The 21,791-nt window shown below is 39.8% G+C and overlaps 1 protein-coding gene across 17 annotated transcripts in view; it reads left to right on the forward strand.

Moving 5' to 3' along the window:
• ANKS1B (ankyrin repeat and sterile alpha motif domain containing 1B) overlaps positions 1-21,791 on the forward strand; it is a gene marked incomplete at both ends in the record, with an annotated part of 793,016 nt that overhangs the window by 535,911 nt on the left and 235,314 nt on the right. For all 17 annotated transcript variants that reach the window (XM_084256217.1, XM_084256227.1, XM_084256226.1 and 14 more), the window contains one exon: positions 17,107-17,259. In XM_084256217.1, the coding sequence (XP_084112343.1) occupies positions 17,107-17,259 (153 nt within the window). The remainder of the gene's footprint in view (positions 1-17,106; positions 17,260-21,791) is intronic.

A 21,791-nucleotide genomic window follows, 5' to 3' on the forward strand; every position in this document is an offset into this window, starting at 1 on the left:
GTTACTGAAGAAGCAGATAAATCAAAAAGCCATTCCTAAAAACTTTGGTGTGAGGAGTTTTGAGATAACTCGTGACACTCCAAGCAAAAAATAACCCAAAGCGTTTGCTTAGCTTGTTCAAGAAGATAGATATGTTTTTTTTTTCCTTTTCCAATTTGTAATAGTTATCCTCTGAAATTACAGCTAGTGCCATCAATCCAGCTACAATTTCATCCATCCTTTTCCCCTTCAAGCTATAATGAATCAAATACTTCAAACCCAATCAGTTAGCTTCTATGGAGCAGGCAAAACCAGTAACAGAATTAATACTCTCCCACCCCTAAGCTACACTTTTTTTCATTACATGGAACTTTTTTGTGATTTTCTTTTCTGGTGATCAACGGGATTTAGATGTCCATCTTTTGGCTTTGGGTTCTAATCTGATGGTTGATCTTCTGTGTGCACTTAGTGAACACTCTCCTCAAGAGTCCGCAAATTCCCCAAGGAGTTCCTGAGCATGCGCAGAATAACACTGCAGGGAGAACCCCTGTGAAATAGCCAACCCTTAAACAGAACTATCCTATGTCTCAGGATTATTCTAAGTACTATTAGATTAACTCTAAATCAACTCAATCCAATCTTAAAATTAAGTCTCTATTTTACAGATGAAGAAACTAAGACATAGACAAGTTAAGTAATTTGCCTAAGGTCATGCAATTAGAAAGTGGCAGAGTTAGGATTTGAACCAGGCAACCTGGCTCCAGAGCCCATGCTCTTCCGATGCTTCCTTCTGCTGTCTCTATCATAAGGAAGCACATCTCTGTGCTCTGGGAATCGCCTTTCGATGCTTCAGCCTTGGAACAAATGACTGGCCATTTTCACTCTGTGCTTTGTAGCTTCTTCTAGTTTAGTAAATAGAAGTTCAGCTTCTTTTTAGTTAACAGATAGCAACTGCTCTTTTCAGAGAAATTGAGCACTCAAACTGTCAGATTCCTTCTTTCATGGCTTTAAGAGAAAATGTATTTTAGCTTACTTGTTCTATGAATTCATGATGGGATAACTGCTAAACAGATACATTTGAATGATTTTTAAGGTTATAACATGAACCACAGAGTCCCCACAGTTTAAAAGCTTTTTTTATCAGTTTTAACCCTCAATTCTATCTCTACTCAGAGGCCACTACTTGTATAAAAGGGTTGTATTTATAACTTTCTAAGTACTAGAAGGTAAATTAATTATAGAAAATTTAGAATGGGAAATTTTTTCCATGAATGTGCAAGAGACTGCTGCAGTAAATGTAGAGGAGATTGATTCCCCAGCCTCTCACCTTTGGAGCTCAACTATTTCATCAGTTGGTTTCCACTTTGGATGGCACAGTTCTCTAAGTGTGATTGATGTAGATATGAACCAGCAATGACCTCACATCCCAAGACCTTAGCATCCCTGGTAGGACTGCAGCAGATGAAAGAGCTAGGACAACTCCAGATTCCACCTACATTTTATATAGAGTCAGATAAGAAAAAACAAATACTAGTTCAAAGAGATATGTGCTATATCCCCATGTTGATAGCAGCATTATTTATAATAGCCAAGAGTTGGAAATAAACTAAGTGGCCACTGACAAATGATTAGATAAAGAGGTTGTGGAATATATATATATGTATATTTAATAGCATGATATCAATATCATGATCTATATCATGGAATGCTAGTCAGCTATATAAAAGATGAAATCCTTGAAATTCTGCCATTTTCAACAACATGGATAGACCAAGAGGTTATTATGCTTACTGGAATAAGTCAAACAGAGAAAGACAAAACAATGATTTCACTGATATGTGGCACATCAAGAAGCTAAACAAAATATAGAACTAAACAAAAGAAAAATAAACTCTTAGGCTGTAGAACAAATTAGTGGTTGCTGAAAGGGAAGGGGGAAGTAGGGTAAGAATCGGGTAAAAGGAGTCAATTGTATGGTGAAGGACAGAATTGGACTTTTAGTGGTAAACTTAATGGACATTAGTGACGAACGTGTAGGTTAATGATGCACAGTTGAAGCTTATATAATGTTATACCGCAGTGCTACTTCAATATAAAATTATATGCAAAAATGTTACAAGAAAGGAGATAAGTACTTGGGTGTCAGTGAAGATTTTCCGCATGGGTGGGTAATATTTGAACTGAATTTCAAAGAATTAATTGGTATTTCTAGCCAAATAAAGCATTGAGGGAATCACTCATGACAGAGGATACTACCTGTGCTCCTGTTTGGTCTACAGGCAGTGAAGAGAAATGGATGCCCATATGTATCCATCCTCTGCCTTTATCTCTCTCTCTCTCCATCTCTCTGTCTCTCTCTTATGCACTCATGCTTTCTCCCTCATGCACACACATTCACTTACTTCTCCATATTTTAACTCGAAGATAAAGTATGGAAGAAATTCTTCCCAAGTTTCTCCAACCCACTCATGTTTCTTTTCTCTTCTCTTCTGGAGCTTATAAAAAACTTTGGCACCTAATGATTTTCCTGTATTTATATATATTTCAAATGTACACTCAAGGATATTAAGTATTCCTGGAAGAAAGAAACCTTATATATATGCTTTTACATTTCTACAGCACCTACGACAATGTTACATACCTATTTTATCCTTAAAAGTGCTTGCTGAATTAAATAAGTAACAACCACAAAGACTTTGTTAAGAGCTGACTTTCTACTAAAGCTATCCTATAAGTCAAGGTGAAAATTCTTAGTCACTGTCATATCTGAGGTAATGAAAAATTCTAAGGTGACCAAAACAACAACAATGAGACTGGAAACACTTTCCTGAGAACAATCTGTCGGCTATTTGACTGCTCTTTTTACCCAATGGTAGTAGAAGAATTCTTGGGTTATCCCCTCTCTGTAGATATAAAAAGAAGCCCTGAGGAATTCCAATCTGGGCTTCAAAATAGGTTTACAGTTTTCTGTATCTTCTAGACCTTACTGAAATTGCTCCTAATGATTCATTCTGGTTGTTTCATGTCACATGTGCACCATAAATCAGACCTCTTCAGACCATGTGACATCCTTCCTGTTCTGCCTCTCCCACTCTACCTTGTTATGGTGGATAGTTCCTGTCCCCAGAGCTTGAAATGTTGCCACCAGAACTTACCAAAAGTGTTCTCAGTGCTGTTAGTGTCCATGAAGGGAGCCAAATTTGTTCCTAATGACTGCCAAGGCTGCTTCAGCACTGCAGGTGCCCTGAGTGTCTAAGGTACTAATAATGTCTGTGCTACTGGCTAAGATACCCAGTATCTTCCCATCAAGGGCACCTTCACCAATGCCAACTGAATGTTCTGCCAATGCCACGGAAACCTGCCAATGTGAGCACCGCCGCCAACTGCCAGTGCCCAATGTTGAGGGCACAGTGTCTGCAATATGGCACCCTCTCTGCTTGTTGATGAAGTTGCTGCTGCCAATTCTGCAGATTCCTTTTGTTCCCAATTTCCCAAAAATGTTTCACGGTTTTTTATTACCACTTCTTCTTAAGGTATGATCCGTGGGAGCAGGACCAAGGCCCGGTGAGAGCCCCAGAACCTGAAATCCATTCAGAATCACTCCCCCCGCACTAACACTCATCTATTTTCCTTTGACTAAAATGCATATGTTTCGATTTTATTTGACTCAAATGCACCTACTTTTAGTAAAAGAGTCTTTTGAGGCCCCATGAAAGACCAGCCCTGCCTGTCATTCCCACATGTCTGCACATGATAGATGAGCCCAGTTCTACTCAAGCTGAGGTCCTTGTCACACAGCTGCAGCCATCAGGCTGACAGATTCCCAGGCCATGTTAGAGAACATGAAGCATTTGTTTTGTGTTCCAGGGAATCTGGCCACTTCCACCAACTCTACTGGAGCGTTCTATCCAAGCCACTAGTTTCTTTCTCTCGGATTACGTGCGCAGCCTTTCAACAAGACCTCCCTGTTCCTACCTTTGCCTCCCTGAGACGTATTCTCGACAGAGTAGCCAGAGTGATTCTGCTGAGACATCAGTCAGATAGCACCACACCTCTCTTCATTCTTGCCCAAATGGATGCCCATCTCCCTCAGAATGAAAAGCAAAGTTCGGATAAGACACAGCCACGGATGAGCCCTTCATAGCTTCACTTTGTCTGGCTTCTGACTACCTCTCTGGCTTGTTCCCCACTCCTGTATTCTTTTTTTTTTTTTTAATATAATAAATTTTATTTTTATATTCCCCCATACAACTGCACATGCCCCATTCTGACCCCAATCCCTCCCCTCCCGGCCCCCACCCCCCAAAAAGTATCTCTGGTTCATAGTTTTTTGTTGATTTTGATTTTCACTTTCTTATAGTTATTCATTTTCCTGATCCCTTATTTAAGTTTTCTAGATTCCTGCTATGCCCACTCCTCTATTCTTACACACACTGCTCCAGCCCCACTGATATCCTTGCTATTCCTTGAACACACACAAGTTCACATATCCTGAGGGCCTTTATTCCACTATTTCTTCTACATGGAATCAACCCCCTCATCCCCCCGCCAAGTTTCCAACAGCCAATTCACCATCTTTAAATCTTTCTTCAAATCTTGGGCCTCCCCGGTGGTGCAGCATTTGAGCGCTGGGTTGCAAAGCTGCCCGCAGCCTCAGCAGCGCCAGTTCGATCCCCGGCCACCGGCAAGGGTCCCACATGGTGGCAGACCTCTCCTGCCGCCCGCTGCTCCCCTCAGCAGTGTACTTTGTCAGTCTGCCTGTTCTGCTCTCCGCTCTGGCTCTGGTGAATTCTCTCAACCTCCTGTGCTTCTGACTATACCCAGTGCTTGTATAAATAAAAAAAATTCTTTTAAAAATAAATAAATAAATAAATAAATAAATAAATAAATCTTCGAATCTTGCCTTCCGAATGAAGCTTCCCCCACTCACCTGCATAAAACTATACCATCCCTGTGCCCCCGGCCTGAACATACAGGCACTCTCAATCCTTCTGCAGTATTCACTCTTATTTTCACAGCACTTACCAACTTCTAACATAATTTCCATATTTATTATGCTTATTAATTATTATCTTTTTCTCCCACTAGAATATAAGCTTTGCAAAGACTTACATTATTTGTTTACTGATGCATCCAGAATAGCACCTACACTGGTGCAGACTTGATATAAGTATTAGTTGAGTGAATGCCTGGGAGGGTTCGTGGCTGGATGGAGGATGGGTGGATGGGTGGATGCGTGGATGGGTGGATGGATGGGTGGATGCGTGGATGGGTGGATGGGTGGATGTGTGGATGGGTGGATGGATGGGTGGATGCGTGGATGGGTGGATGGGTGGATGCGTGGATGGGTGGATGGATGGGTGGATGCGTGGATGGGTGGATGGATGCGTGGATGCGTGGATGGGTGGATGGGTGGATGCGTGGATGGGTGGATGGGTGGATGCGTGGATGGGTGGATGGATGGGTGGATGCGTGGATGGGTGGATGGATGGGTGGATGCGTGGATGGGTGGATGGGTGGATGCGTGGATGGGTGGATGGATGGGTGGATGCATGGATGGGTGGATGGATGCGTGGATGGACGGGTGGATGGGTGGAGAGAGGGAGCAAGGAGAAGTGGCAGGAGAGAGGGATGCATGGTGATGGATGAAAGGGTGTTATGTCCTTGTTTTTATAACTTCTATACCAATTTTTAGCCACCAAGTGAATTATCTCCTTTGTGCTGCCCTTCCCAGTAAGATCATGTTGTCACTGGTCAACCACTAAGTTTGGTTTTATGGTACATTTATCCATTTGAAGTACTTCAGTGGGTGATATTTCTATACACATGCCTGGGGGTTCCAAAAAAGGACATTTTTTAAAAATATGAAATAAAATGGAGTTGGAATGCAGAACATTCATAATCCTCTGAAGACTCAAGTTTGGGGAATTTATTTTAGTTGAGACTAATAACTTGTGAACAATTTTCCTGATTGATAGTAGCATTTAAAGTTTCTGTTTTCAACCTGCACCCCTATGTTTATAGCAGCACTGTTTACAATAGCTAAGCTTTGGAAACAACCCAAATGCCCAAAAATAGATGACTGGATCAAGAAGATGTGGTACATATATACCATGGAATATTACTCAGCATTCAAAAAAGATAAACACATGCAATTTGCAGCAACATGGATGGCGCTGGAAGGGATCATGCTCAGCGAAATAAGCCAAAAAGAAAAAGAAAAATACCGGATGGTCTCACTCATAGCAGGAATCTAGAAAACTTAAATAAGGGACCAGGAAAATGAATAACTATAAGAAAGTGAAAATCAAAATCAACAAAAAACTATGAACCAGAGACACTTTTAGGGGGGCGGGGGCGGGAGGGGAGGGATTGGGATCAGAATGGGGGGCTGCAATTGTATGGGGAATATAACAATAAAATTTATAAAAAAAAAAATAAAGTTTCTGTTTTCAGAGCAAAGCAGGGTGCTACCTAACCATTGAATAGATACACAAATGTCAGAAAACATGTACTGTCAGAGATTAAAAAAAAAAAAAAAGAAAGAGACCCCGTGTCTTTTTCTAAATATAGTTCACCTCACTGGTGAAGCTTGAAAATGTGAATGATGGTGTGCACCATTCAGCACCTTATTCTAGCTGCAATATATCCTCTTCATTTTTAATCTGGTTCCTTATTTCATAAAAGAGATTTGCCACAAGGAATAAATCAAAACAAATAGTGATGTTTAACAAAGGGCTCTAGGGTCAACATTATCTCAACAAGAATTGTAGAAATGAAAAGATGGTAAAAAGCATGTCCTTTTATTGAATTTTTAAAAACATCCTTTTACCAAAACCTTCAGGGAGGAGTACAATAAAACCATTCAGCCCCAGGTTTATGTATGCACTACATAGTGCTCCTAGGTCTTTGCACTCATACCCCCACCTATCTTACCTGGCAGATAACACCTGGCTCCCAGGTGGTGCTGCAGATAGTTACTCTGTGTGTACCCAGGTGAGGCTGAAAAATCCAATACCTGCCTGGTAGTCCTCTCACGTTGCTTGCAAAGTGATAGTTGATTTTTTTGTAGTTGTTGCTGTTGTTGTTGTCACTTTTTCTACCATGATTTTGAGAATATGTCTGTTTTGGCAACTTCATTCCTCTAATCTGTGATCAGTTCAGCTCCTTTGATCCAAGGGAGTGTCTCTACTCCTGATGGCCAGAGGCATATGGAAAAGTTTAGCTAGAGCCTAAACTAGTCTGGTTCATGCTTTTACGTTGTTCACCAGCTGACTCTTGTGTGTTCCCAGAATTGGATCGCCGAGTATCTTGAAAACATTTCTTAGCCTATGGATGCTCCTCACTTCCAGTTTAAGTGATCTAAGACTTGTCAAAATAAGGGCTACCTTGGTCTCTCTCTGGATTAGAGCTTACTTTGTTTCTTTGTTCATGAAATAGAAATTATTAGACAATGAGAGGCAGTACACAGTTCCAGAGCGCTTTGTGCTTTATTATCTCCTTTACTTCCCTAAACTTCAGTGCCCAGAGGTACCCAAATATTATCTCTTCTCTGCTCCTTCCCTACATCTGTGAACTCACTTCACAGACTGAACACTCAAGGGACCCCAAATGGAAAAGAAAATAGAGAGGTTACCACTCTCTGCAATTGTCCATCCATAGTGATGTTCAGTTCACTATTTTTGAGGGTTTAGGTTTTCTCCCTATTCTTTTATAGAAAGAGTATCCATAACAGAGTCTGAACAGAGAGACTTCAAGCAGCAAATTTGTTTATGTCACGTCTCTTTCCCTTGCTGCAGATACACAACAGAGACCTTATCACATCTTGCTTCCTGCTGCTATCACAGTGTATTAATCCTCTCAGTCCCCATAGGAGGAATGTCATTGATGAGCGCTTGATGTAGCATCTGTGGGCTAGACTGTGTCTATAGAGTAGCCAAGGTCTCAGATGCTATAAAGGGCATTTTCCCAAAGATAACTAAAGCCCCTCATAAGTCAGATGATGGGTGTGAGATCACTCTGGGATCTTCAAAGTCACATATGATTCTTAGGTAATATCCTTACCATTAATAGTCCTGTCCATTCTGTAGATCTGTCCCCGGAAAGTTGCACTGTGATAGTACTTAGAAGGTGATGGATAGACTTTTTTCTGGGGCCCTGTGGTCAGCCGATCTGCCTTTCTCTTTTATGTTCAATCAGTCTTTTTAAGAGCCACTGATGAAATAGCACAGTGATATCTAAACCCAGGTCTCAAAGCCTGTATGAGAACTGATTCTCTCTCTACTTGTTAGACCTGCATTTGGACTTGACGGCACACTGCCTGCTAGCACTGCTTGTCCTGATTTATTTTCAGGGATGCTGTTAGCCCAAGTCTTGGGTAGCAGCAGGAACAGAGTAGAAGAGGCTAGAACAAGGAGCAGGAATAGAGGGAGGTATCAGATAATATCACTGTCTGGATCACAAAAGTCCTATCAGGGAGTCTGAGAGAACAAAGTACATCCAAGTGGGAAAAAAGGAGCCACGATCCATTGCAGTTTCAGAGGCAAGTTTAAGTAGCTGAGTCTGATATATCAGGGATGTTGCTCAGGTAGGTTTACTTAAATGATAATCAGGTTTGTATATTTGTCTCCAGGGAGTTACCCACCCCAGGAATGGCCATCGTTGCCCACATGAGGACATTATGAGTAATTACACACAAAAACAGCTTTCACCCAAGCCCAAGCCAGATAGCTTCTGAACCCTTGCAACTGCTTTAACACAAAGATTATTAACCCCAGTGTTAGTTCAACCACGCATGCTATAATTTCCAAGAGAGTCAAGCAAAATTCCCAAAGCAAAAAACAAACCATCTAGCCCACCTCAATCTCCATGGCATTCTTGAGCTCTTATTCCTTTACTCTCTCAACTTCCTCAGGCTGAGTGCATTTCTGATTCCCTTTCATACCTTTTCCTTGAACTTTCTACAAGTTTCATCTCCCTCCTTCTCTTTCCATCTGCTATTCTCAAGATAATAGTTTAGATTGTACTTTCTACTTCCTCATCTCTAACTCACACCTCAATCCAGTGCAGCCTACCTTTTAGACTTTTCTCAATAAGATCCCAGACACCTATTTGCCAGACATCATAGATGCTTTGTCCTCAATTTACTAGACCTCCCTAGCTCTCTGTCACTGCTGACCACACTCTCTTTGAAGCACTATTTCTCTGCTTCTGCTTGTCTTGACCCTTCCTTTTTTGATCTCCTGGGTAAAAATCATATCTTTTACTTACTGGTTCATCCTCAGGCTACATCTCTGCTCACACTACATAATTACCCTCTGCAATCTCATCAGTGCATGATTTCAATTTCTACTTAATAGAAATAACTATGATTTATTGAGTGTTTCTATATGCCAAGTACGGTGCTAAGCTCTACTTATATAGCTCTACTTGTATTGTTTTGTTGAATACCTATAATAACCTCTGAGGTAGGTATTCATTTAACCTCTCAATCAGAGAGCAGATGCTTATGAAAGTTGAGTAGTTTGCTCAAAGTCATAGAACTAATAAGTGGAATAGCCAAGACTCCCACCTGTACTGCTAATGATGCCCAAAATTATATGTCTTCTCAGACTTATTTCCAAAATTGAAAGTGCTTCTTTGTAGCATCTTTAAATTCTCCTGCCTCATATAATCTCAGTCTATTTTCTTGTCTCTCTCAGCCAGTAATAGCATTAGATACCCAGGTCTCAAAGGTAGAAACTTAAGATTTTCTTACAACTCCCCCGTATCTGTTGCAGGGTTATCACAAAAGGGTGGTGGAGTGATTGACAGAAAGACTGTATAAACATGGTTAAAAGAAATGAAGTTATTTTTAACAACAGATGTAAAAATATGAATTCACAAAACAAGAGGCAACACAATGTGGAGTCAAATAGAAATAGGGGCTTCCTTTAATGTTCTGTATAAAAATTACTTTATTTCTAATTCTGTTTGTACTTGAGGAAAGACCAAAGCTGCTGAAACAGAGACCTCATTAATAGGGTGGTTTAACAGATAAACATGGATTTTTCCCACATAGCAGTCCTAAAGTAACGGTAAACCCGAATCCCAGGTTGACAAGTTGGCTCTGCTCTCTGCCTTCGGGAAGGACCCAAGACCTGTCATGTTCTACAGTGTTGCTACCCAAAGTATGGTCCACATACTGACAGCATTAGTATCACCAGGAAACTCATAAGAAATGCAGAATCTCAGACGCTTCCTCCAATCTATTGAATTAGAATAATTAGAATAGGCATTTAACAAGAAGCCCCACGTGATTTTCATGTTTCCTTGTTTTTTTTGTTTTGTTTGTTTGTTTTGTTTTGTTTTGTTTTGTGGGACCCTCGCCGGCGGCCGGGGAACGAACCAGCGCTGCAGAGGCTGCGGGCAGCCTCACAGCCCAGCGCTCAACCCCTGCGCCATCAGGGGAGGCCCTCATGTACATTAAGTTTTGAGAAGTGTTTCTCAAGCTCAGATATTGTTTTGCCCATGTGATCCAAGCTGGGCTGCAGCATGATATCCAGCTCACAGAAAGACAAAAATAAAGAACAAGCAGTTCTAGAGCAAAAACCAAATCTATTAGGTTGAAGGTGACCCGGATGTCTCAGGCAGCACTTTTGTCAGCATCCCTGGGTTCAAATGTGTTCTCATAGCAGCAACCAGAAGACAAGCTGTGTCTCACCTCGATCTGTGCAGGCATGAGCTCCATTGATGGCCCCTTACTGAGGACAGTTTTTGGTAGACAACAGAGGATCCCTATAACAATCCTGTAATACTTTTCAGACATAAAAGTAGCTATCTAATCTGTTATTTGGGGTCTTCCTTATGTTGGCCTAATTACCATGCCAATATCATAATGCTTACCTAGTCCCTTGTGGCTGTGAGAACTGTTTTTTTTATTTGCTCTCCAAACTATTGTTATGTAATATCTTCTTTCCCTCTTTTTATTTTTCCCTCTTTTTATTGCCTTCCTCTTGTTAAATCTTCCATCTTGTGGTTTCATCACTTTAATAAGAAATTGTCCTTGTCTGAATAAACAAAGCGAGTTTCAGACAGAATGACACCTGTCAGTCCATACATAGAAGACAAATCTAAAATATTCCAAATAACACTGAGAAATTAAGAGAACATAAAACCCGTGATCATTTCATCTTACAAACGTTTTCTAGATCAGTGGTTTTCAAGCATTTTTTTTTTTAAACAGAGTAAACCTTTCTTCCCCTTCTATGCAAAACAAAATACTCTGGTTGAGATAGAGGAGGCTATCTCAGGCCTGCTGTCCAGCTGCCCCATCCCTGCTCCCCTGGAAGGCCCTGGATGCTGCTGAGTACTGTCCCAGGTGGGTGATCTCTGCCTGCTGGGTGGCCCGTGATGGTCACGGTGTGCCCTCTCTGAGGCCAGGTTTGCTAGAAGAGATTCCCAGAGAAAATGCACACTGGGGCAGAATAACACCAAGAACAGCAATGAAGGTGTTTAGTGAAATATATCAATAGAGCTACATCTTTCAAAGACTGAGGCTTCCTTTACAGCTAGCTCCAGTCTCTGCCCCAGCCTCAGTTTTCCCCAGACTTTGAGTCTTAAGCAGTGGAAGCAGATGCCTTGTTGTGACCCTGCTCAGGATGCCTGCTGCCTGCACACCACTCTGCCTCTCAGCTTGCAGAGTTCACCTGGCTCCCTGGCATGCTCATGCTCGGCGGAGCTTCTGGCCTGCTGCACCCCGGAGCTGTCTCTCTAGCCTGCCCTGCTAGGTGTCCCTTTCCTGCATGTTAGCGAGAACGAGGCCCCGGGGCATGGTCTGGGTGCCATGACAGCTCATGAAAGAATTGTGGGTGCCATCTGACCTTTAGCCGAAAAGTTCTATCTTGTAATATTATTTTCGTTTTACCTTTAAACTCATTTTTTTCTTTATTGGATAAATAAATCTGATGCTACTTTAATACTGATTTTCAAAGAATAGAATTGGAAGATTTAGGAATCATAAAGAAACTTTGAGTTGCTGGTCCAACGCCTTCACTTTATATACCAGGACAATTATGGTTAGAGAGGTGAGGCCATTCACCCGTAGTTCCACAGGATGATAATCACAGTTGAGGCCACTGAAGCAAAGTCAGTGTACTTGATAACACAACATACTACCTGGGATTGACTCGTGGTTCTAAAGAGTTATAAATGCAGATAGTAGGCCATGAAAATAGCTCTCATTTTCACTATATATATTACAAAATACAAATCTCTCCCCACAAATGGATACCATACCGTTAAATTAATTTGTCATTTTAATCCTTGCGTGTTCATTAAAGTGTTTAATTTAATAAGCATTTAGCAAATGCTGCCATGTGTGAGATGCCATGTGTGAAGGACAACAAAGATGGCTAAGAACTTGTTTCTTCACTAAGGTAATAATGAAGACACTCACATCTCTGGTTGTTATCAAAATCAGACTTTAATAATGTTTTAATAGAATTGCATGCAAATCACTACAGAAATCTAGCAGGAAGCAGGATTTATTTTGACTTGGAAGCAAGGGTTACATTGAAACAGACTTTAAAGAAGAGGTATCTTTTAAACAGGACCTTTTAAGAATGGATAGGATTTTGGGCATCCCTGATGGTGCAGGGTGTTAAGTCTCAGCACCGTGAAACCATCCACAGCCTCTGCAGCATGGCTGGCCAGGGAGCTGACTCATATGGCGCAGCAGACCTCTCCTGTCTCGCCTGCTGCTCCCCTCAGCAGTGTATTTCAGGCAATCTGCCTGTTCTGTTCCCCACTCTGTCTCTGGTGACTCCTCTCACCCTCCACATCTCTGGCCTGTACCCCAGTTTTTGTATGCATAAATAAATAAATCTTTAAAAAAAAAATAGATAGGATTTCAACAAGAGAACAGGGGGAAGCGGACTTTCTGGGAGAGGGGATGGTGAATGGCGTAAATAAAGGTATGAAGGCCTATTAGATACACAGTGGATTATGCCTCAACAAGTATACTTTTAAAATAATTGTTTAGTTTAGGATTAACAGGGATGCAACACATAGATGTTTACTAAAGGAAAATCAGGTAGCTTGGGAAGAATGTGATTTAGCTTAGTTTATCAACCCTGGCCTTTCTCAGTCTCATGAAGACATATTTGCCAATGGATTCATGGATTGAAGAGTTTGAATTATTTTATGCATCAACTTCACTAGGCCACAGTGTCCAGACTTTTGGTCAAATCCCAATCTAGATGTCACTGTGGTGGTAATTTTCCAATGAAATTAATATTTAATCAGTAGACTTTGAGTAAAGCAGATTTTCTTGATAATGTGGGTGGACCTCATCCAATCAGATGAAGGCCTTGTGAGGAAAAGTCTTCATTTCTCTTAAGAAGAAGAGTGTTTCTGTCTCTAGACTGCCTTCAGGTTTGAGCTGCAATACCAGTTCGTCCCTGTGTTACCAGCCTCCAGCCTGCCCTGCAGATATTGGACATGTGTGTGTGTGTGTGTGTTGTGTGTGTTTCTCAAGAGAACCCTGACTAATACAAGCACATCTATTGTGAAATAGAGTGACACATTAGTCAGCCTTTTCCTGTATGTCAAAATTTTCATGAAAATGATATAAGCTAATATAGAAATGCGTCCTGCACAGTTCATGATTATAGAACCACTGGCAATTTAATATTCTGTTTAAATATGTATGCAGTGCTAATCCTATATACTAGGATACACATACCAGCGTGGTAGAAGATCAGGTTGAAAAGATAAGTTTGTACCTGATCTCAATTGTCCTAGAGTGCTGACTTTTATCAAGAAGGAGCTGCTACAGGTTTTTGTGCAAGGCTTGACTTAAGGGACTGCTAAGGGAGCAATAAGATATATAAATTGAACCAAAGATAGGAGGTCAAGGGTGAAGCCATTGTGTTCATTGTTGCAAGCACTAACAAGAACCTAAACAGGGTAATGGCAGTAGGAACAGAAATGAAGGAGCAGATGGGAGAACTGCTTTGAAAGAAATCATCATGCAACACAATAACCACTCTGCATAGCATTAAATATGTGTCAAGTGAATTTTGCAACTTCATTTGGCTCTGGTGACTTTCACTCATCAGGTAAGGGTTTTCATAATTTATTGGTCATCTGTTCACATAGTTTTTAATTAAGATTATAATTTCTGAGAGGGAGAGACTATGACTGTTTTGTTGTCTACAATTCCACGTTCATCATAATTGGCACTGACTAGATATTTTTTGAATGAATGGATGGATGAGTGCTACCCTGCACAAATCAGAATACTTTTCCATGTTCTCTTCTCTCTTACTCTCCTCTGTCCCTATCCCTCATCCCCCTGCCAAATATTTCTCTCCCTCTCACCTCCTTAAGGTTGTTCTAGGGGAATTTGCCTCCTGGAAGTAACCAGATGACTGAGAAATCTGCATTCAGTGAGATGTTGATAAGATTCTATTCTTTCAATCCTGCCATCAGTGAAGCTCAACTGGCTCTCTGTGCTATTTTGTAATAAATCTAATAAATAATCTAATAAATCAAGCTAATAAATTTCCAATCAGTAAATATTGAAAACTGAGTTACAATCCAGTTAAGTCTCCAATTTTATTCCCTCTGCCCACCTCCCCTGCCACCACCGCCAAGATTAGACTTCCCTTAAGAGTCTGGTAACTTTCTCCATTCTGATTCTACATTCCTTGGTGCTGGGACAAGAAGAGGGTGGGGGAAGGGCAGATTTCTTTATAATTAATTGGGTTTGCCAAATGCCCAAAAATAGATGACTGGATCAAGAAGATGTGGTACATATACACCATGGAATATTACTCAGCATTCAAAAAAGATAAACACATGCAATTTGCAGCAACATGGATGGTGCTGGAAGGGATCATGCTCAGCGAAATAAGCCAGAAAGAAAAAGAAAAATACCGGATGGTCTCACTCATAGCAGGAATCTAGAAAACTTAAATAAGGGACCAGGAAAATGAATAACTATAAGAAAGTGAAAATCAAAATCAACAAACAACTATGAAACAGAGATACTCTATGGGGGATGGGGAGCAGGGAGGGGAAGGATTGGGGTCAAAATAAGGGGGTAGCAATTGTATGGGGAATATAAAAATAAAATTTATTTTAAAAAATAATTAATTGGGTTTTCTTTGAGGAGTTCTAGTGAGTCTCCCCACCATTGCACTTTCACTAATGCAGACTATGCTGACTCCAATAAGCAGAGAGAGAGAGAGAGAGAGACAGAGAGAGAGAGAGAGAGAGAGAGAGAGCTTGCTAGTGCTCAGGGTGACCTCTGGGAACCCCACTGCAGTTATCTGACTGGGTCATTAACTCTAACCCAACTTTTTCATCAAGTCTCCTCAAGCATGTCCCCAGTATCCTCTGCAGATCAGCTGTGGTCAGCTTCATGGATGGGTAACAGCAAGACCTCCATGCCAGTCTACTCGTTTCAATCCCACTCTCCCTTTCTCCCTCCCTTCCATCCATCCTTCACGTTCTCTAGTTATTTTCTTATGCTGACTGAAAAGCCAGGGAGTTTGATGAGGCTGGGGCAATTGTTCAGGGTATCAGAGTCTGTCCAATCACCTTTAACTAAGTCCTGGAGACTATCCTAGCCCCAATATTTTTGCAAATCTCTATAGAACATAATAACTGATCCTGATTTGGTTCCTTGTCTCCTATTTTATATACACATGACATCCGTTATTTGCAACGACCAATAAACTTCATTTTGCAAACCCCAAGATGTCATTTATATTTGTAGCTACTGTATAATAAACACTGAGTTAAGAGCTAGTGAACAGACATTTACTGAGTCACTATAATGCATCAATGTAAAAGTGAAGTACAAAAGTCTGATGTAATTCAGACTCTAATGCAGAAAATGAATTATGCTACCACCTTAAAATGGAGGGCATTTAAACCTCAAGGTGGAAACAGTCTGGGGAGTAAAACAATAAGCAAAGGAAAAGAGAAGCTGTATTAAAATGAAGGAAGGAGAATTTCAAGAATGAGAAACTGCAAAGTGACAGAAACCCTCACGTGTTTATGATTGAAATCTGAATCTCTGACGCCCAGACTAATCTTTTCTCTGCTCACATGTCAGAATCATATAAATTTCCATTAATATTTATCTCCTTGATACTGAAAGAAGAGCAAAATCTCTTTTGCATTTTGCCCCATTTTGCTGCTCCCATCAGGCCTTTCGCTGAAGGATCTCCTCAGACTGACGGGAGCCAACTGTCCCTCCATGCAGGGGGAGATATATGGAATGCAAAGCAGCCCAAGTCTTAGAAGTGAGTTACATCCTAGAGCAAGAACTGCAAATTCAACTCAAATCTCAAATAAAAGCTCAAGGACTAGAATAATCCATACAAAATTTTCAACCCAGAAGTTTCTCTTGCTTAAATTACTTTCACACTCCAATTTAAACTCAGAAACATTATGTTGCTGTCACACTTCTTTGTTCTCCTAAAGTAAAAAAAAAAAAATCTGTATATAGCTGACAAAAAATAGGAACCTGTCTGCCAGCAAGTTCTCTATTCACGTCTAACATACTGTAGAGTCTCTGCAGAACACATGGTCTTTAAACACCCAAAGCCTCTTCTTTACTGACTTAACACAGCAGTGTGTTTCTCCAGTATGTTTGCACTACCTACAGTCCATGCCTTGCCTAAGTCTGGATCCTCTGAATGTTTAAGTCATGCAGTATTTTCACATGCTTTGATGTTGTGCATATGACAATTATCATCTACATTTTGGGTGTGCTGTTCCTTGGGCCTTCGGCATTGAATTGAAGGCTGCTCCACTGACATCATTTTAAATTCCATCCAACAGAATGCCAATAATATCTATAGCAGAAGCTTGACATATTTAGTTCTCTCAAATGTGGAGTGATTTAGCAGCTAAAGTGGAAATTTCCCAGTGTGTTATTGAAAACGAATTCAGCGTGAAAATTATTAATGATTTAGGATTGTACATGAAAGTATTTTGGTTTCCTTTATTTCCTTATCCAGAAAGATCTGTGGCTGCCTATTAGATACATTTCCAAGTGACAGCATGCTTTCTCTTGTTGGAACACAATGTCAACAGTTTAAATGGATCCTAATAGGATTTTCTTAATTACAGATGAGACCCATTGGTCATGATGGCTATCACCCCACCTCTGTCGCTGAGTGGCTGGATTCCATTGAACTAGGCGACTACACCAAAGCCTTCCTCATCAATGGCTACACATCGATGGACCTGTTGAAAAAAATCTGGGAGGTTGAACTTATTAATGTAAGTTGGTCTCTTAAAGACATCTCGGCCATTCAGCCCTTGATAAATGCCTGTTGTCAGTGGGTAATTTTTTCTTTCTTTGTCACTGTTTGAACATACAGCCAGGATTGACAGATGGGCCTCCTGCTTTAAATATCTGTCTCTCTTGGTTCCAATCAAGTTCCACTGTCATTGCTTTTGGAAATTTCGATGTGGGAAACTCAGAGGACTCTCAGGGTATTTGACGTTATCTAAGAAAACCTTCCAAGCATTTGGGGGTTTTCCATTTTAGGAAATGTTGTCAGTTTAAGATATGGACGTGGTAAGAAATTGGCTCCTTTTTGATCTTTGCTCATATTCATTGTTGAAAACTGAGTGAGTTTATCTTGTTAGTTTTCTGTCTCTATTATTTCTCTTTGTCTCTATTCCTTAATTGTACATGTACACCCCGTACTCAAAGGGACTGCCTTTGTCCTTATTATTTTACAGGGCTTATAGCTAATCATAAGTTGTCTCTGTTTTATTCATACTCTTGGCATAGATTTTCCATAAAAACTAGCCAACATATGTTATCATGTATTCCAGCCTCTAGAGGCTCACTAAATCTACATGAGTGGTTTTGATTCTGATAACTTTCTCATTTCAAGTATCACCGTTTTATTTCCAATGACATAAAGGAATGAAATGGATGAAAAGATAATGTGATTATGCTTTCCTATTACATCAGGCACCAAGAGTTTCTTTTCAAAAGTGAGAAAAGCATCTCATCTTTAAGAGAATTTTTAAGTTTTATGTTCTAATAATTTGGAGAAAAGCATTCATAAACTAAGAGATAAAGCAAACAAACTTCAGCTGACTCAGAAGTTCTCTATTCTACTATCTAGTTCACTTTCTCTCTGAAAGCCCAGTCTCTACAAATTGCATGTCATTAATTATTGTTAATGATGATTGTTAGCCCTGACGAATTATTCTTTATGTCTAGAACTCTGTCTTAAAAGTAATACCTTTGCTGGTACATCTCATGAAAACTTTTTTCATCTAAAAATCGCATTAAATGAACAAATTCTTGGTTCCTTCAATTTTGCCACCAGTTGCTCTTAACTTTCTGTCCTTTCATCCCATTGCAAAAGCGATGATTATTTCAGAAGAAACTCACTATTTGGCAAAAGCCTCTGATTAATTTTGTTCCTTGGTTGTGATAGAACTAGCTGAAATATTGCCTTCTTGGTTGCAAGATTTCATCTCTCTGCTGAAAGCTGGCACTTACAGCTATTCTCAGCCATTTGTTAAAGGGTTACCTTCCACAGATCAAACAAACATGCTTCCAATTAAATTGCGTTCTCGTCAATGATACAGTTTGATAAATGCCTGTATGTCTAACATCTTCTAGATACTATTGTTCCCCACTGACGAACAAATACTTATGATAGCAATGAGTTGTGTTCACCTAACTGATATTAGCAGTAATTCTCCGCTGAGAGAAAAATTAAAAAGATTCCAGTAGAGCTATTATGAAATGTTTTCATAGAAGTCAGCATCATTAAGGCAAGACAGTCTGTCTCTCAGGATAGAAATACTGGGGCTAAGCATTTGTGGTGTGGGAGTAGACCCACACTTTCCCCAGTGCTGTGGGTGCCCACAGCCTCGAAGTCATCACCCAGTCACTGTGGCCAGGCCTGGGGCATGGCTGTGATCGTTGCAGGAAGACCCAGGCTATCTGTCAGGGCCCAGGGACCGATGCAGCACCACCCACAGGGCCACCCAAGATGGAGTTGGGACAGAAGGACCTGGCCTTTTCCTCCCACACTGGCTCTTTAAGGGTTTTCCCTTCAGCCATGCTTACTACAATACACTCTGACTTCAATCCAGAGAGCAAGAGTGTCTCTGTCAAAAGCATTGCATCCAAATTGGAAAATATAGTCACTATGTTTTTAGACCTTGAGGTCAGATTCCTCTGCCTGCAGCATAACCTCTGCATCTAGCACAACCCAGTATATTTTCTTTAAAGCGAACTGCTAGAATTTAAAGTTCCCAGTGATGTCTTTATGAGGAAGTTCATGTTATTTACAGTTCTTATGGGCAAAAACTGATCTGTACTTTTAGACATGGAAATCAGAGAATAAAATTTGTCTGCCCACTAGGGCTGCTACCAAAGCAGTTCATTTGATACTTGAGGGTTGCTGGATTTTAAAATGAGAAAAAAAAGAATAGTGTAAGCCTTCTGGCTTACAAAGCTTTTGACTAGTCTCTTATTCAAGATTTGTTTATCCCAACTATTAAAGGAAGGTATTCAAATATAAGATAACTTTATGTATAATATATAGATACAATAACTCTATATGAAGTACTCATTTGTTATTTTCTAGTCTGAAAGTACAGTCATCTTGATTTGGCGCAAAGTTTTTTTAGGGAAATTCACATCCGGAATCTTTATACTGAGTGGCTATTTTTAAGGAAACCAAATGGCTCCAATACCTACTGTTCTGTGTAAAGTAAAGAGAGTAGATTAAGTATAAATTGTTTTTGATACAGGGGTCTGCTAGTGGTGGGGCAAGATGGGAAGGATGCAAAGTGCTGATATGATAAAAAAAACTATTTGAGCGTCACTAAGCACAACCAAGTAAGCCTCCAATTTCATATGCACTTAGTATTAGGGAAATAGTAATATGTTCTCAGTAGGTATAATATGTTTATTCAGAGTATTTTTGTGAGTCTACAAGGTTGTGACTTGGAAAATTACAAATATGTTTGAAATTGTAATATTTCAGAAAGTCTCTCAAAGATCTTTTTCATTTAAATTTCTCAGCAGACTTATTGGGTTCCCTTCTATTCCTGCTATAAGTGAAACCATCCAATATTTTTTTCCTTTTGACTTATTTCACTGAGCATAATTCCTTCTAGTTCCATCCACGTTGTGGCAAATGGCATGAGTTTATCTTTTTTGATTGCTGAGTAATATTCCATTGTGTATATATACCACATCTTCTTGATCCAGTCATCTGTTTTTGGGCATTTGGGTTGTTTCCACGTTTTACCTATTGTAAATAGTGCTGCAGTAAACATAAGTGTACAGGTGTTCTTTTGAATCAATGTTTTTGTGTCCTTTGGGTAGATGCCTAGTATACTAAACAACTGTTTAAAACAAAGATGAACTCTTACTATCTCGTGTCAACATGCATGGAACTGGAGAGGATTATGCTAATCAAAATAAATCAGAATAAGAAAGAAAAATATTAGATGTTATCACTTATAAATGGAATATAAAGAAACATAACTAAGGGCCAGATACAGCCAAACCAATAACATAATCTAGAACTCTGGCAGTAGAATTGAGGCTGCCATAGGGGGAGGTGGAGATGAGGAAGCAGAGGCGAGAGGGAGCACAATGGACTTTGGTGGAGGATTATGGGTGACTTGGTGGTGGGGGTGATGTGGTACCACATTTCTGAAGAGTATGATCCTATATCTCATATAGAGCATTATAAACCAATGTTGCCTCAGTTGAAAAATAAAAAAGACAGATGGTTTCACCAGCTTTACCGGCCCATGTGTATCTAGACTTGGAGAATAAAGTTAGTCAATAACTGTTCCCTTTATTCCCCAAGTTTTGCTTCATACACAGAAACTATTATTTTATCAATAGCTCTGTTTTGCCCCTGTGTCTGTCACTATTATTAATAGCAATGTTAATGCTGCTTTCATTTTTGTATTGATCTTCTAATAAAATATTAATATGTTGGGAGACATTGTCAGGCAAATTGTTCTTTCTGCAGATGCTGGCTGGATGAGCCTCTATCTTGAATTATAGTTACCTCCAAAGCCTTGTTATGAGAATGAAAAGCTAGTTAAAAGTACATGAATTTTCTTTATTTCAGAAGGTTACTTGGGGCTTGCATGTATGGTAATTACCAAGTTCGCATCCCAGTTGACAACCTTAACAGCCCTGCATGGGTATATTTTAGATTAAAAGGCGATATATATTCTCTGCTTGGAATATGCATGGATAATTATGAAATCTCCATGAAATTATGCATTTACTAAGCAAAAATTTTTTCAACTATGAAAAACAATGCTAATTTTATCACTAGGTACCAAATGAGGGTATTATGATTAGGCCAAATAAATTCCAACACTGTCCAATTGGTTAATTTGGGAGCTTATTAATATATCATCAATTTCTTCCCATTGGTTTTACCACTATGTACCGAGGAAATGATCCTCACTTAGGCTTATTACAACATTGATGATGCAAAATAAAATTCAGGCCTCAGTGTATTCTTAAATCTCGCTCCTGAGTACAAGAATAGATTTAAAAATCCAACTGCAGTGGTTGGCTGTGTTTTAAATACCTTTGGGTAGAAGCAAATAAAATAACTAAGGTAGCAATACCCATATGTGTCCCATGAAAATCATTTAGACTTCATTTTGCACAGCAAATTGATTAGAACATCATTTTGCTTCTTGCCTAATAGCTGATGAAACTATACTTACATCACTCTTGTTTAGCACTGTCAAATTTCTTTCTCTCTCTCTTTTTTTTATTTGCAATGCTG

The sequence above is a fragment of the Talpa europaea genome (genome assembly GCF_964194135.1).
Source record: "Talpa europaea genome assembly, chromosome: 15".
Lineage (NCBI taxonomy): Eukaryota > Metazoa > Chordata > Mammalia > Eulipotyphla > Talpidae > Talpa > Talpa europaea.